This window comes from Dermacentor albipictus, chromosome 2, assembly GCF_038994185.2.
Source record: "Dermacentor albipictus isolate Rhodes 1998 colony chromosome 2, USDA_Dalb.pri_finalv2, whole genome shotgun sequence".
NCBI lineage: Eukaryota > Metazoa > Arthropoda > Arachnida > Ixodida > Ixodidae > Dermacentor > Dermacentor albipictus.
Genome location: NC_091822.1, coordinates 93,476,030 through 93,488,117, shown reverse-complemented (window position 1 = coordinate 93,488,117; position 12,088 = coordinate 93,476,030). Strand labels below are relative to the sequence as shown.

Below are 12,088 nucleotides of genomic sequence, written 5' to 3'. Positions count from 1 at the left end.
GCAGGGTAACTGTGCTTTGGGGAAAAGAATGAACTTATTCTGGCTATTCAATTGCGCCAGAAAATGGCGCGTAGACTAATAAAAGGACCAAACAATGGGGACCTTGATAGAGGTAGCCTGCTTTCCGACCACTTACAGCGATGAATGGGCCAATTTTAAACACACATTCAATATGATCTAATTAGTCAGACAGACTGTGAGTAATTTGATGCATTAATTGCTGAATGTTTATCTTCTCCCGTTCAGGAAATTGATACCCTGTTTTTGACCGACTACGCGATTTTCGAAGCAGAGATGAAAGACAGACTGCAGAGTAAGTACACCAAATGTTCAAGCGGTTGTTCTTGTCAATAAATAAACAAAAACAACAGGGCTGAAGCTTAGTAGCCGAGTCAGCGAAAACCTAGAAGGGCTGAATCATTCCAGTAATAACGATTCGCAGTAGGCTCTTCAAGTACATTTTCTGTTGGTTAGACCAATTAAATAAAATCTATGTGAAACAAGAATCAGAGTGCACTCATGCTGTCATTTTGCAAACAAACGTTCCTGGGAACAATTTCTAGAAGACGTATCTGAAAGAAAAAGAAACCGTTGCTTACAGCGTTAGTATTGAAGAACCACATAAGCCTATTTTTAGGAAAAAAAAGGTATAGGTCGCCTCTAACTGCTTGATGATGTAGACAACTGGAAGCTATAGTTATGGCTTCAAGCTGTCCTTTGCTGTCCTTATTCCTGAGTTGCTCTATTTTGTGACTCTTTTTCCTCCATTGTCTCACCCTCGTTTGGCTGCAATCAAGAAATACGTGCGGAAGAAAGCCGCTGCAATACACATCGTTGCTCAGAATCACTGAATGCGAAATATATCAATCTTCATGGAAAGGCTGTAAATTGTTGAGTTATTGGTTAACCCTGTAATTCGCCCGAACACAGCTCAATGACATTCTAAATTGGAACAACTTGTTTACCTTTATTTATCGTCGAAGAGAGTACACATAAAGATAGATCGATCAAATGTCACCTGAATTATTCTACCTACCAGACTAATTCATTATTACGTAATTGGTTTGCTGCATATTCACAAAGGAGGGAAGGAAGTGACTTGCTTCAGCCTATCTAAACCGCTACTAAAGACTATGCGTGAAGGTGCAGCTCCTCGCGCTTAAAGAAGTTGGAGGCCTCCAAACAGCGTAACATATCTGATAGGTTGCACCCTATGGGCTTAAACACCAAAGGGATCCGGAAACGTGCGCTTTCTGGCTTCTTTCTTATTTGCAGACTGCGCGAAGATCATTGGAGAAGATATTGAAGGCATACTGGCTGTAAACCCGGTGCTGCTTGCAAAGAAGCTTGTTAACCGTAAGTGCAATAGGGCAACTCACAGCTGTCGGCTTTAGAAGACAAAACCGCCGACTAATTCGATAACGTGCATCTCTCAAACCATCACGTGTGTTCAAGAACTTCCATTTTTTTCGCCGCTGACTTATACATATGTGGCTTGAATTATTAAAATACCAAGCTAAACCTAGACATAACCGCATGTGGATGTACGTTTGCCTTTGAGGCGAAAAAGTGATCTCTGATTGTGGTTATACATGTGCATGATTTATGATGCGCCCCTTTCATACATCCTTAGTGGTGTCATCTTCATGTCACAATTGCAAAACACTTGCCTGAACTCCAGAAAGTTAGCTTTAGTATGGCGCAAACATTCACCGAATCCCCTACAATCACACAGTTGCATTACGAGCGGTGATAGATTTTTTACTGTAATTATGAGACGCGCCGTAGTGGGGCAATCTGGAAAAATTTGAACCACATGGGGCTTTTTTACCATGCACATAAATCTATGTACACTGGTGTTTTCGGATTTCGCCCCCATCGAAATGTGACCGACGTGGCCAGCATTTGATCCCGCGACTTGGTGCTTAGCACCCCATCATCATAGCAACTAAGCAATCATGGCGGGCAGAGGCCCTTTAACCATGACAGATGTTTACACACTTGAGGAACTTAGGCTAGCATTGACGTTCATACATAGTCGCTACCGCCGACGTGGCCTTCCGAGAGACATAATGAACAGAAATAAAACAACCACTTTACAGCTCACTTAAGAGAATATTTGTTAGTATTCAATCACTGCATACAACCCTCACATACAAAAAAGTACTGCTTATATCCAGCATTCTACTTTGCGACAAAGAAGGCGCTATCATTATTTTAGATTGGTACCGCTGTTCGTGCAATATCAATGCTTTCAAACACTCCTTTGCTCAAGTTATCTCTGGATATCGTGACGCAGCAGTTATCACGACGTTTATTCCGCGTCAAAGATGCGGCGAACCGACCCCGCACACAGCACGGATCACACTCGAGAGCCAGCCCCACAAGCTATGATGAGGAAGAACCCCATATGAACGCCACATGATGATGACTATGTACAGATGACAAATAATAGCTTACAAATTCCCACAATATATTTTTTTTGCCAGAGCGTATTTTAGATTTCGACTTGTGGCGTTACCCAATTGTGTTGTGATTTTTGTTGGGCATGTTGTATTTACTACATCTTGTGCGCACAACAAAGTCTATATCATTCTTTACTGTTCACACCTTGAATGGTAACGTTCCAGACTTTAAACCTTTCTATTCCATTCTCTCCTTGGCCTGCTGTAATACTTCGCCTGCTGTGTGGTGCGAATGCAAATAAGTAATACTCATGCAATAAACGTAGTTTTCGGAATGTTATATTGCTACAAAAGCTCATAAAAATGGTATTTCTAGGCACCGCGTGCTTAATTTAGTGTCAAGGAAGTAGTTTTCGATGGAGAGCTGCAAAACCAGCGATTAGTTACAACGGTTGAAAATTTAGTAATTACACCTGTTTTACACAAGGCTATCAAATAAATTAAGTGCTGAAAGGACGACTCAGCAAAGGCACACGCTGTTCTAAACCTATGTCGAGCGTGACAGTTCCTGAAAAAAACAATACAAGAAATAAAGACACACGTATGTTAGGATATCCATTGAGATTCCAACAGTAGTTATAAATACTGCAATATTGTGTGACGTATAAATGCTGGCATCAAATTTTGCGTTTAGGGCATTTTCTTTTCAAAATGCTGAAAGGAAGCACCCTCTGTTTGACGCAGATATTGTGAACATGACAACGGAAGCACAAGTCATGAAGCTGTCATCGGACCAGTATTTGGCAGCGACAAGCGCTGTAGCGACCCAGATACTGTTTGAGCCAGGAAAGTCTGCAGTTGCGAAGGTTATCGCCACGTGCTCCACACTCCAAACAAACGTCGACCTTTGCGATGCCATCAAAAGCGCCAAAGCAAATCTGCAAGCTCAGTCTTCGAATTTCGCACCGGCAAGTGTGGAGATGGTCATGAAGGCCGGGCCGTATATCTTAAGCCGAAAGTGGGTAGCTACCATTTACACGCACGTGTATACAAAGACCTGCAAGGCCTGACATTTGCAAAGTAACTTTAAATATTACACTTAAAAGGAAAGTTTAAAATGCACAGATTGCGAGGCAACCGGTTTTGATATACGCCCTGATTTATTTCGCGAAAATAGCGGAAACTCGGAGGAGTTTTAGTAGAAAGCGGCAACAAGTGTACAGCTATCTGAGTGGTTAGCAAAAACGAATAGCCATACTGGGGACTGCACAAATTAGAATGTGAAAATTATATAAAAATTACGCGCCCTTTGTTGCATAAATGGGAGTAGCGGTTACAAGTTGCTGTTCTGCTTAAAGTGAAGCGGCCACATTCAGGAAGCTTTTTCTTCCTAAGTGCTGTTTTTCATTGGTCCGCTGCTTTCGCTTATCGTGTGTCCGACTTCCCCTAGTGGATAGCTCCTGGTCTTACGAAAAGTTCCAGCTTAGGAACGTTTTTTTGGATATGAACCCTAATTCGTCCGCGCTTAAATTTCGTAAAAATGCGGCCGCATTCTGTTCTGTCCTGTGTTTGAAAACACTATATATCTGTTACTTTTTTATAATAAAGGAAAACAAAACACCATCTTATGAAATGAGCAGCACAAATAATCATGTGAGAGCAATGGCTGCCTTGTGCTTTGCTGCAGCTTCGAAAAGCTGCAGAATGGTTCACTTACAAAAAAACAATTTGTGATATTTGCTCGACATGGCAGCTAACGAACGTCTATGGCCTCCAATTTATTGTAAACAAAACAGGGGGTGAGGGAGGGAGCTGCAGGTGATGCCGCCTAGACATACTAACACACAAAACGCTTTACAAAATGTCATGTGTACGTGAAATGTGAGCATGAACTAGTCAGTTGTGAAGAAGGAAAAGGCATTTATAACCAAGATTCTCCAGATCTACACCGCCATAAAATACAAAATCAAGAAAGGGGCTGACAGATGGAATAGCACACTGTGGTATACAGGTTATAAACAGAAATAAGGTGCCTCAGAAAGGCTAGCCAGCCTTTCTGAGGCACCTTATTCCTGTTTATAACCTTTACACCGCATACCACTAACACGTAAGAACAGTGTGTGCGAAAATGACATGACCCAACTTAAAAATAATTGTTAATCCCATACCCCCAACGTAGCGAGTTGAGTAAATGGATTTTATTTGTAATACTTTTTCTCAGTGTAGAATTCTGTAGATGTAAAGTTTGTGCTTCAGTTGTGCAAAATTTATCCAAGCCTGGCAATGTTTCTATAAAAAGCAACAATCTAGCAGAAAAAGCAAGGAAGAGCAACCATGAGTTTTGCTTTCTTTTGTAAGCAGAAATGTTATTCAAATCAATTTTGCATTTGGCAACAACCATTTTTTTTTCTCGTAAATTTCATAGAAAAGAAAACGTCGACTTTGTGATAATTTTTTTAAGAAAAAATGTTAGCTAGAATGGGGGGGGGGCACATACAGAGACGTGTGAAAAAAAATGAGTCTTCGTTTTGCAGCGTTAAATCAAGCTGGCCTTAAAGGAGATTGCAGACAAGCTTGTCAGGTTGAGAGACTTTCCGACAGATTCCATGGCAGAAAATGTTATCCAAATGAGGGGTGATAACGCGATGAAGCATGCTGGAATAATTAGCCCAACTTCAACAGTGATAGCTCAATAACGTTCCGCATCTGTTTCCTTTAGGAAAAACCTATTTGTAAAAAAAAATTCGTTTGCATCAATGCGACAAATCTCAATTCATCAATGCAGCTTTTAGCTGCATAAACTGGGCTCTTGTACAATTTGGCTACCTTCGGTACTGCGGTTTGTTCGTTGCTTTGGCCAAAGATAAATCACTTCACTTTGGCGGGCTGCCTTCTAATCTGTAATATAGATTGGCTGGTTGATGTGCTGCGTTGGTAATTAGGGAAGAAAATAGTGTACTGGCCACGCGCATACGTTCTCTCATAACAGGGGTATGTGATTAGAAATACATGTCGCTACTCGTCAATGTTTGGCAGCTAAAGCATATCTGGCGTATAAAAAGAAGATATGGAAGTATGCAGAGCTTAGTTTTACGTTTTCACAACACTATCATTTTAACCTTTACGCTCTTCAAGACTAAATTCCACAATACCTCCCCACGCTCAACTAAGTTTTCTTGCTGCTAAAGTTGTGTCGATGTTGTATTGCATGCACATGCGTAGAATTTTTTTCACAGGGATTTCAATGTTATCAGTTGCTTTAGCTTAAACGGTCAACATTCCCTGACTACGCATACTATTTGATTAGATACTGGACAAAGCCTCAAGCTATTTTAGAAAACGTAGTGTCTGTTATCCCAATCCCCGCATAATTTTACGAAATCATCTATAATAACCTTACGTTCCCACATATACGCATATATTTATGTAACGTCAAATTTAGGCAACATATGAGCTTTGGGCAGCATATGGGCATATAGCTAACTGAGCTGGTGAGCACGAGGTTCGACTTCCCGCCACGGTGGTGCCACCTAGATGGTGGGGAAACGCAAGGAATGGTCGCGCACTGAGATTTAGCTGCATGGTAAAGAACCCCATGCAGGTAGTCAACGCTGATCCGAAGCCCTCCTATACAGCATTTGTCATAGCCCGAGTGTTACTTAGGAAGATTAAAATAAATAAATAAATAAATAAATAAATAAATAAATAAATAAATAAATAAATAAATAAATAAATAAATAAATCAGTGTTTGTTTTTGTTTTTGCAGCTGACCGACTTAGGAAAGGCCATGGCGAACTACTCTGAAATGCTGAACACATTGAATGCCGCGCAATTTCAGCCAGTTGTAGACAAGGTCAGTGGGAAGTTCTATGCATGAATTTTACCGCGAAAAGTCACAGTGTGAAGTTGCTCTCAATTCACTTCTATTATTTGGTTCTATAATAAAAGGAACACGCTGAAAAGAGCAGTGTCACAATGCCGCGGAAGAAGTTTGAAGTTCCTCTAAGAGCCATCCGCCAAAAAATTGAAACAAAGAAAACCAGGACGGTTATGAACGTGTAGCGCCAATTTTTAAACTTTAGTTGTGGTGCAGGATAGGCATTTTCACTCTCGATGTGGACCACGAAACGCACTTGGCGTCTATGCAGACTGCGCAAGCAATCAACGTGTTTCTTCGCGAGGCGACTGAGTGGAGCGTTGACGGTTCGTCCACTTCTTTTTGTTGTTTTTGAAACCGAATGAGAGGAGACTGAGCAACAAGTCAGGAAAAGCTAACGCTTTAAAACACGTTTATGCCACATTCTGAAGAAGGGATGATGGAGAAATCTGTTTCCGTTCGAACATGAACCATGCCTGTCTTGAAAAATGCCCGACTCTGGTGGTAGCACCTGGCCTAGAGGCTTAACGAATATCAGTTGGAATTTTTTGACTCGACCCTAGAGCCATAGTACTTGAATAGGCGAACAGCTGTGCAAGGAAAGAACTGGCAAGAAGGCTTGAACACTGGAACGCGAGCGTGATCCGAAGGAAACAGTGCAGCGTAATAAAATTGTAGAATCACCGTAAGAACGGTCAGTGCAAAAGCAACTGAATTATTTGTCCCGCATTAGAAGAATTTGAAGCTTGTGGATGACATTCAACAGACCACTGCAAGATCACGGTGGCCACAGCGTAGTAGTATCGTCGTATATTTCTCTCGAGTACTGTATGTGTTCAAATACATCTATGAAGTCTGACGACTTCCGCTCTAGGAGTGGCGTAAGCGTTTTCATTTGCAAGGTAGTCTGCAAAACTGAAAACGTCGCCCATGACAACGCGAAAACGCACAGAGTAAAACAGAGTGAAAGGACTTCACGCAGAATAGTCAGAGTCGAGTATCCCCTAACCGGCTACTACGCGAGGCCTTAGCAAGTTTGGTGCGTGAAGTGTAAAAATAGGTACTGTGACTGATGCTTCACAGTTTGATGAGATTGAGTTATTAGCGCATTGTTTACCGTTTGATAATGCCCTCTGTAACCTTAATAGCATGCTTCAAGCTAAAAAAATTATCTTTCATTTTATCCTTTCATTACGCATGTTCTTGCGAGATTGTATGAAGGGCTCAGGCAATGACCGATCACGGGTCAGTAAAAATAAAGGATTGCTTTCACTCACGGGTGCAAAAGCGTGTTGCAACTGTCACCGGGAAAAGTAATGGGAACCTTCGTACGCGTAATGTTTTTCTACCTGTCGTAGTTTCTTCTTCTTCTTAGCAAAAGCACGGTTTTCTAAGTGAAACTTTCGAGCACCAGAATGTGTGTGTGCGCCTACTTAGCACACAAAATTTCAGCTCCTCTTGATTCCAAGAAATATTCGTCTTCAACGCACCATACGTATCTGCTTTAACGAACATTATTGCCTGTGCACTGTTCCACTCTTTCAGGCGTCTAATCCCACGGCGAAAGACGACTTCATGAAAGCTGTGAATGCAGGCGTCAATGGTAAGTCTGTACCTAGTAATGAGCAGACGTTACTATCCACTTTTTTTAACACTTGTTGGGATTCTGAGCTCTTGAGATGAGGTTTCCGAAAAATCACGCAAGCTCGAATACGGAAGACACAAAGAAAAAAAATGCTAGAAGTTGTCATGAAGAAAAAGATGAATATCATTATTGAATGGTCCGGCGAGTTATTCGGACATTGGGCTAATATCGTCCCCGTCTGAAACTCACTCCCCTTTTTCGCACTCCCATAACGTTGTGTCCGAGGGCTGCCCTGGACTCACAAAACTTGCATTGATTGGTTTGACGAATAAACCTCTGGGTAAGAAACATTCAATATCATTGGGTTTAAAAACGTTCTCGTCTGCAGCTGTCACCAAGCGACCGGGTGTCTCATTCCTTTTCTGGTGTTGTGGTGTACATTTGCACATCGCCAGTCTGTACTGTTGCGTGAATTCTCTGTAACTCGTCAGGCAATCCTCCAACTCCCACCCCTCACCTGATGTCGCGATCGAGACGGTGGCGGTAGTAGTCACGGTGGCGGCTCGGTCCGTAAGCCCTCGAGACTTCCCATGAACCGCCTCGTTGCCGGTGAGCTAGGTGGTGCGGCGGGCGCCCATACGATGTAAACTTCTTTCTTCACGGTCTTGCTCGCGAGTAGTACTTGTCTCGAGGGAGATGTGGCCGTTGGCGTAGTTTCGAAGTGCCGTTTGGGAGTCACTGTTTACCACCTGACTCGCGGTGGTGGCCACTGCGAACGCGATTCTCAGCATTCTCAAGCTCTACCCCCGGGGCCGCGAAGCCGCGTGCTTGGCTGTGTTCACACAACGCCGCATCTTCACAGTTGCCATACTTTCGCTGTACGTCCTGCGCTCTTTCCTCCTGCCGCTCTGGTATTCCGGGGGCATGTTTCTCGGTAGCGGAGGGGCAACTAACCTGTCCCTGAAGCTGCTCGGTACGTCGAATTTGACGCCGTGTTGAGCGTGACACCCAGTGCTTAAATTTTCTAGTATGTGTGTTCCCGTTCTGCTCCTGGAAAGACGTCCGTAATGCACCATGTTGTGTGCCTCTACAACTTCGCCCAGCGCGTTGTGCAGACCCAGATCGAGCAACCTGCTCGTGGTCGTTTTGATCGGTATCCCTATGGCCTGTTTGTAGGCCTTTCTGATGAAGCTTTACATCTATGTCTCCTCCGCTACCTGACACTTGAGGTGGGGTGCCACGTAGGTTATTCGGCTAACTACGAAGGCCTGAACTCCTCTGATTATGTTCCCCTCTTTCATCCGCTTTGTCTGTTGGCTATGCGTCTGAGTAACCTGACGGTATGCGCGACCGCACCTGCTAGTCTCGTGATGGTCTCGCCGTTGTGGCTTTTTGTCGTGAAGTGTAAGGCCAAAACAACCCGCCACCCCACCCTGTCCTTTGAGGCACTACTTCAACTAGCTAAGCACGCGTCTACAGATTATGCCCGCCGCGCTGCTGCTCGTGCTGAAACGGCTCGTCACATCGCACAGGACCGTCTCCCTGACTCGCAGCTGCTTCAAAAGGCCCGTTGCAGTAGACTCCGTGCCACCGTGTTGGCCTGTCTTCGAAACTTCTTTCCTGCTAATCTGGTTTCTGCAAGATTTTGCGCCAGGTCACCGTGGTCACATACATGATCGCCCCAATGGATGGTTGATCATCATCTTAAGTGTCCTCCACCGACATTGTACTTGTGTCCCGTCTGAAGCCGTACGTTTGAGCATGCAACCCTTCGCTTGTCTAAGCGGCGAGACGTAGCTCCAAGAGCTGAAGGTCATTTTATGGACCACTTCGGCATTCTGAAGAAGGCGCTCAGCAGGACGCCGAGTAGGACAAACGAACGAAAAACAACCTTCGTGGTTGTGGTTATTCTGTTTGTTATGTTCGCTGTGCTCTTCTGGATATATATATATATATATATATATATATATATATATATATATATATATATATATATATATATATATATAAATGGGAGATACAATTTTGCCTACTTTTTATCTACGTCACATTATTCATACAGATAGCCTTTCATCATATGGCAATCACGTGCCATGCTAGAGAGTACAATGAAATTATAGCCGTGAAAAAACACGCTTTTACCACCTGCTATATGAAAATCACGACACTTTTCGGGCTCGGTGTCGTCGCTGTAGGCAGAGCAACTTCCAACAAACTGCTGATCTCTATAATATGACGCAATCATTGCGAAAACTTTGTCCTCCGCGCGAGATTGGACTAAGCGATGCCTGATGGAGCGATAGCCGTGATAACGTAAAACATTTTCTTAACCTGATATGCTTCAAAAGCATTCTTTACTTCATAACGTGCCAGATGAGGTGCTTACATAAGATTGCTTGTAATTGTTTATAGCCACACTCCTCCTGTATTCTTCATTACGAACATGAATATCAAAATACATTATTCAAATACCTAGTGAGTTTGGCGACCGTAAAGCGACCAAGCTAACAGAGAGACAAAGAACACTTTTTTTTCACCGCAGAAGTACCACGGCCAGCAGAGCCAGCCATATTAAGGTCGACCGAACAGCAAGGACGTGATAGGTTAAGAGAAAACAGCGACTAACATGAGACCAAGAACTTGAGTAAAAAGTGGACCTAAACAGGAATACAAGCGAGTGCTTTGGTTCCTTCATTGCATAAAAAGTGGAGGCTCCAGAAAAGGTGGCTGTTACCACAATGTCGATTTGTCTTCGCGGACGTCGTTAACCCCCTAGAAACACAGAATCATTTCTGTGCTAGTTAATTATTCGTTAAAGTTTTCCATTATAACTTAGAGTATTCAGTCCTTTGTCATACGCGGGAGACGGCGAAAAGGAATTCATTTTAATCTATGGACGTTGAATTTTTTTTCGAAATGGTATGGGTGCTTCATGTAACATGTGCTTCGTCTGGTCTCTTATCTCCTGGGCTGCAGCTGCGAAGGATTACCTCCAGAAGCTCGGAGACGACTACGGAGACACGAGTAACACGTTTTACATTGAACCACTGGAATTTCCGGAAGATATTATGACAGCCGTCGACAAACGTATAATTGGGAAGTACAGGTAAAGGTTCAAGCGTTGTCTTTCAATTCGTTGAATGGCCCCAAAAATACGTAATAATCGTTGATGCAATGTGAAGCAAGTGAGCCCGTTTCGAATCGATTTGAACTGCAAGTGTCAATTTATCATCTGCTTTCCCAAATGTCTTCCCCATTTGCGCAGCAATAAGTGTTTTCTGCTTCGCTTTATGCGGTGCTGCTAGGCTCCTAAGGCAGTTTACCCTTAAATAATACGCAGAACTTCCCTTTTTTACATTTCCCTAGGTTTCCGTAAAAGGTACTTGCAAGAATTGTAATATGATATCTGTGAAGATAAAGTTTTCTGTGTCATGCAAATAAACTCCAACTTTATAGTTTAAATCAATTTCTAACCTCATGTTAAAACAGGTAAACGATGAAGTTACTGGAGTCAAGTTCAAATAATGCCAAATTGCAAGTTGTTACGCTAGCAACACAGCTTGCTGCTTCCCCTTTGAATAGCACAAGACGTCAGGACGTTTACACCTCGTTGTCCAAACTTATTCTGCGCGTATAGAGCACAGGGGCAGGATTACGCGGTCACGTTGTTTGAATCGTACCAAAGATGGACGCCAGACGTTTCTTACAAAACATAACTGTAAAATAGAAGATGTGAATTTTTTTTTTACATTCCGTTTGCTGACGTAGCAAAACACAGCAAACACGTTTACAGGTTATTTTCAATGAAGCTTGCACATGCATGACCAATTTTTACCTTTCCTCCAAACCAAACTCACCGAAACAAGTTGAACCACTCACAATCGGACCAAGGTTAGCTTGTCAAAAAGCTGTTCGGGGTAAATTTTATTCTGCGCGTGTGTAGTCTGTTCTTTAGCATCACGACCCCGTAGTCATGCTCGGCGTTTCGTATATGTGTCCAGTTACGACCACATTTTTCCGAGATGCTTGGTCAGGCGTTGAAGCATGCGTTTATTTCGCCGGTGCCGTATAAATATTTCATCGAGGGTGCACATACATCGGCAGCACTACCTAGAGGTAGGAATAAAAAGAAAATCTTAGTACCAGCACTTCGTTAAATATCTCAGGGCATCCGCTTTCTTTCGTTTACTTGTTGAGGTCTGTTCACTACTCTTCAGTGC

The 12,088-nt window shown here is 42.9% G+C and overlaps 1 protein-coding gene across 3 annotated transcripts in view; it reads left to right on the top strand.

Annotated features, from left to right (window-relative positions):
- Positions 1–12,088, top strand: part of LOC135902747 (uncharacterized) — a 68,085-nt gene that overhangs the window by 18,119 nt on the left and 37,878 nt on the right. For all 3 annotated transcript variants that reach the window (XR_011511783.1, XM_065432966.2, XM_070532984.1), the window contains exons 6-11: positions 247–313; positions 1,276–1,356; positions 3,150–3,373; positions 6,173–6,259; positions 7,829–7,886; positions 10,845–10,974. Coding sequence is in view for 2 of the 3 variants with exons in the window: in XM_065432966.2 (XP_065289038.2) it covers positions 247–313; positions 1,276–1,356; positions 3,150–3,373; positions 6,173–6,259; positions 7,829–7,886; positions 10,845–10,974 (647 nt within the window). In the remaining variant the exon portion in view is untranslated. The remainder of the gene's footprint in view (positions 1–246; positions 314–1,275; positions 1,357–3,149; positions 3,374–6,172; positions 6,260–7,828; positions 7,887–10,844; positions 10,975–12,088) is intronic.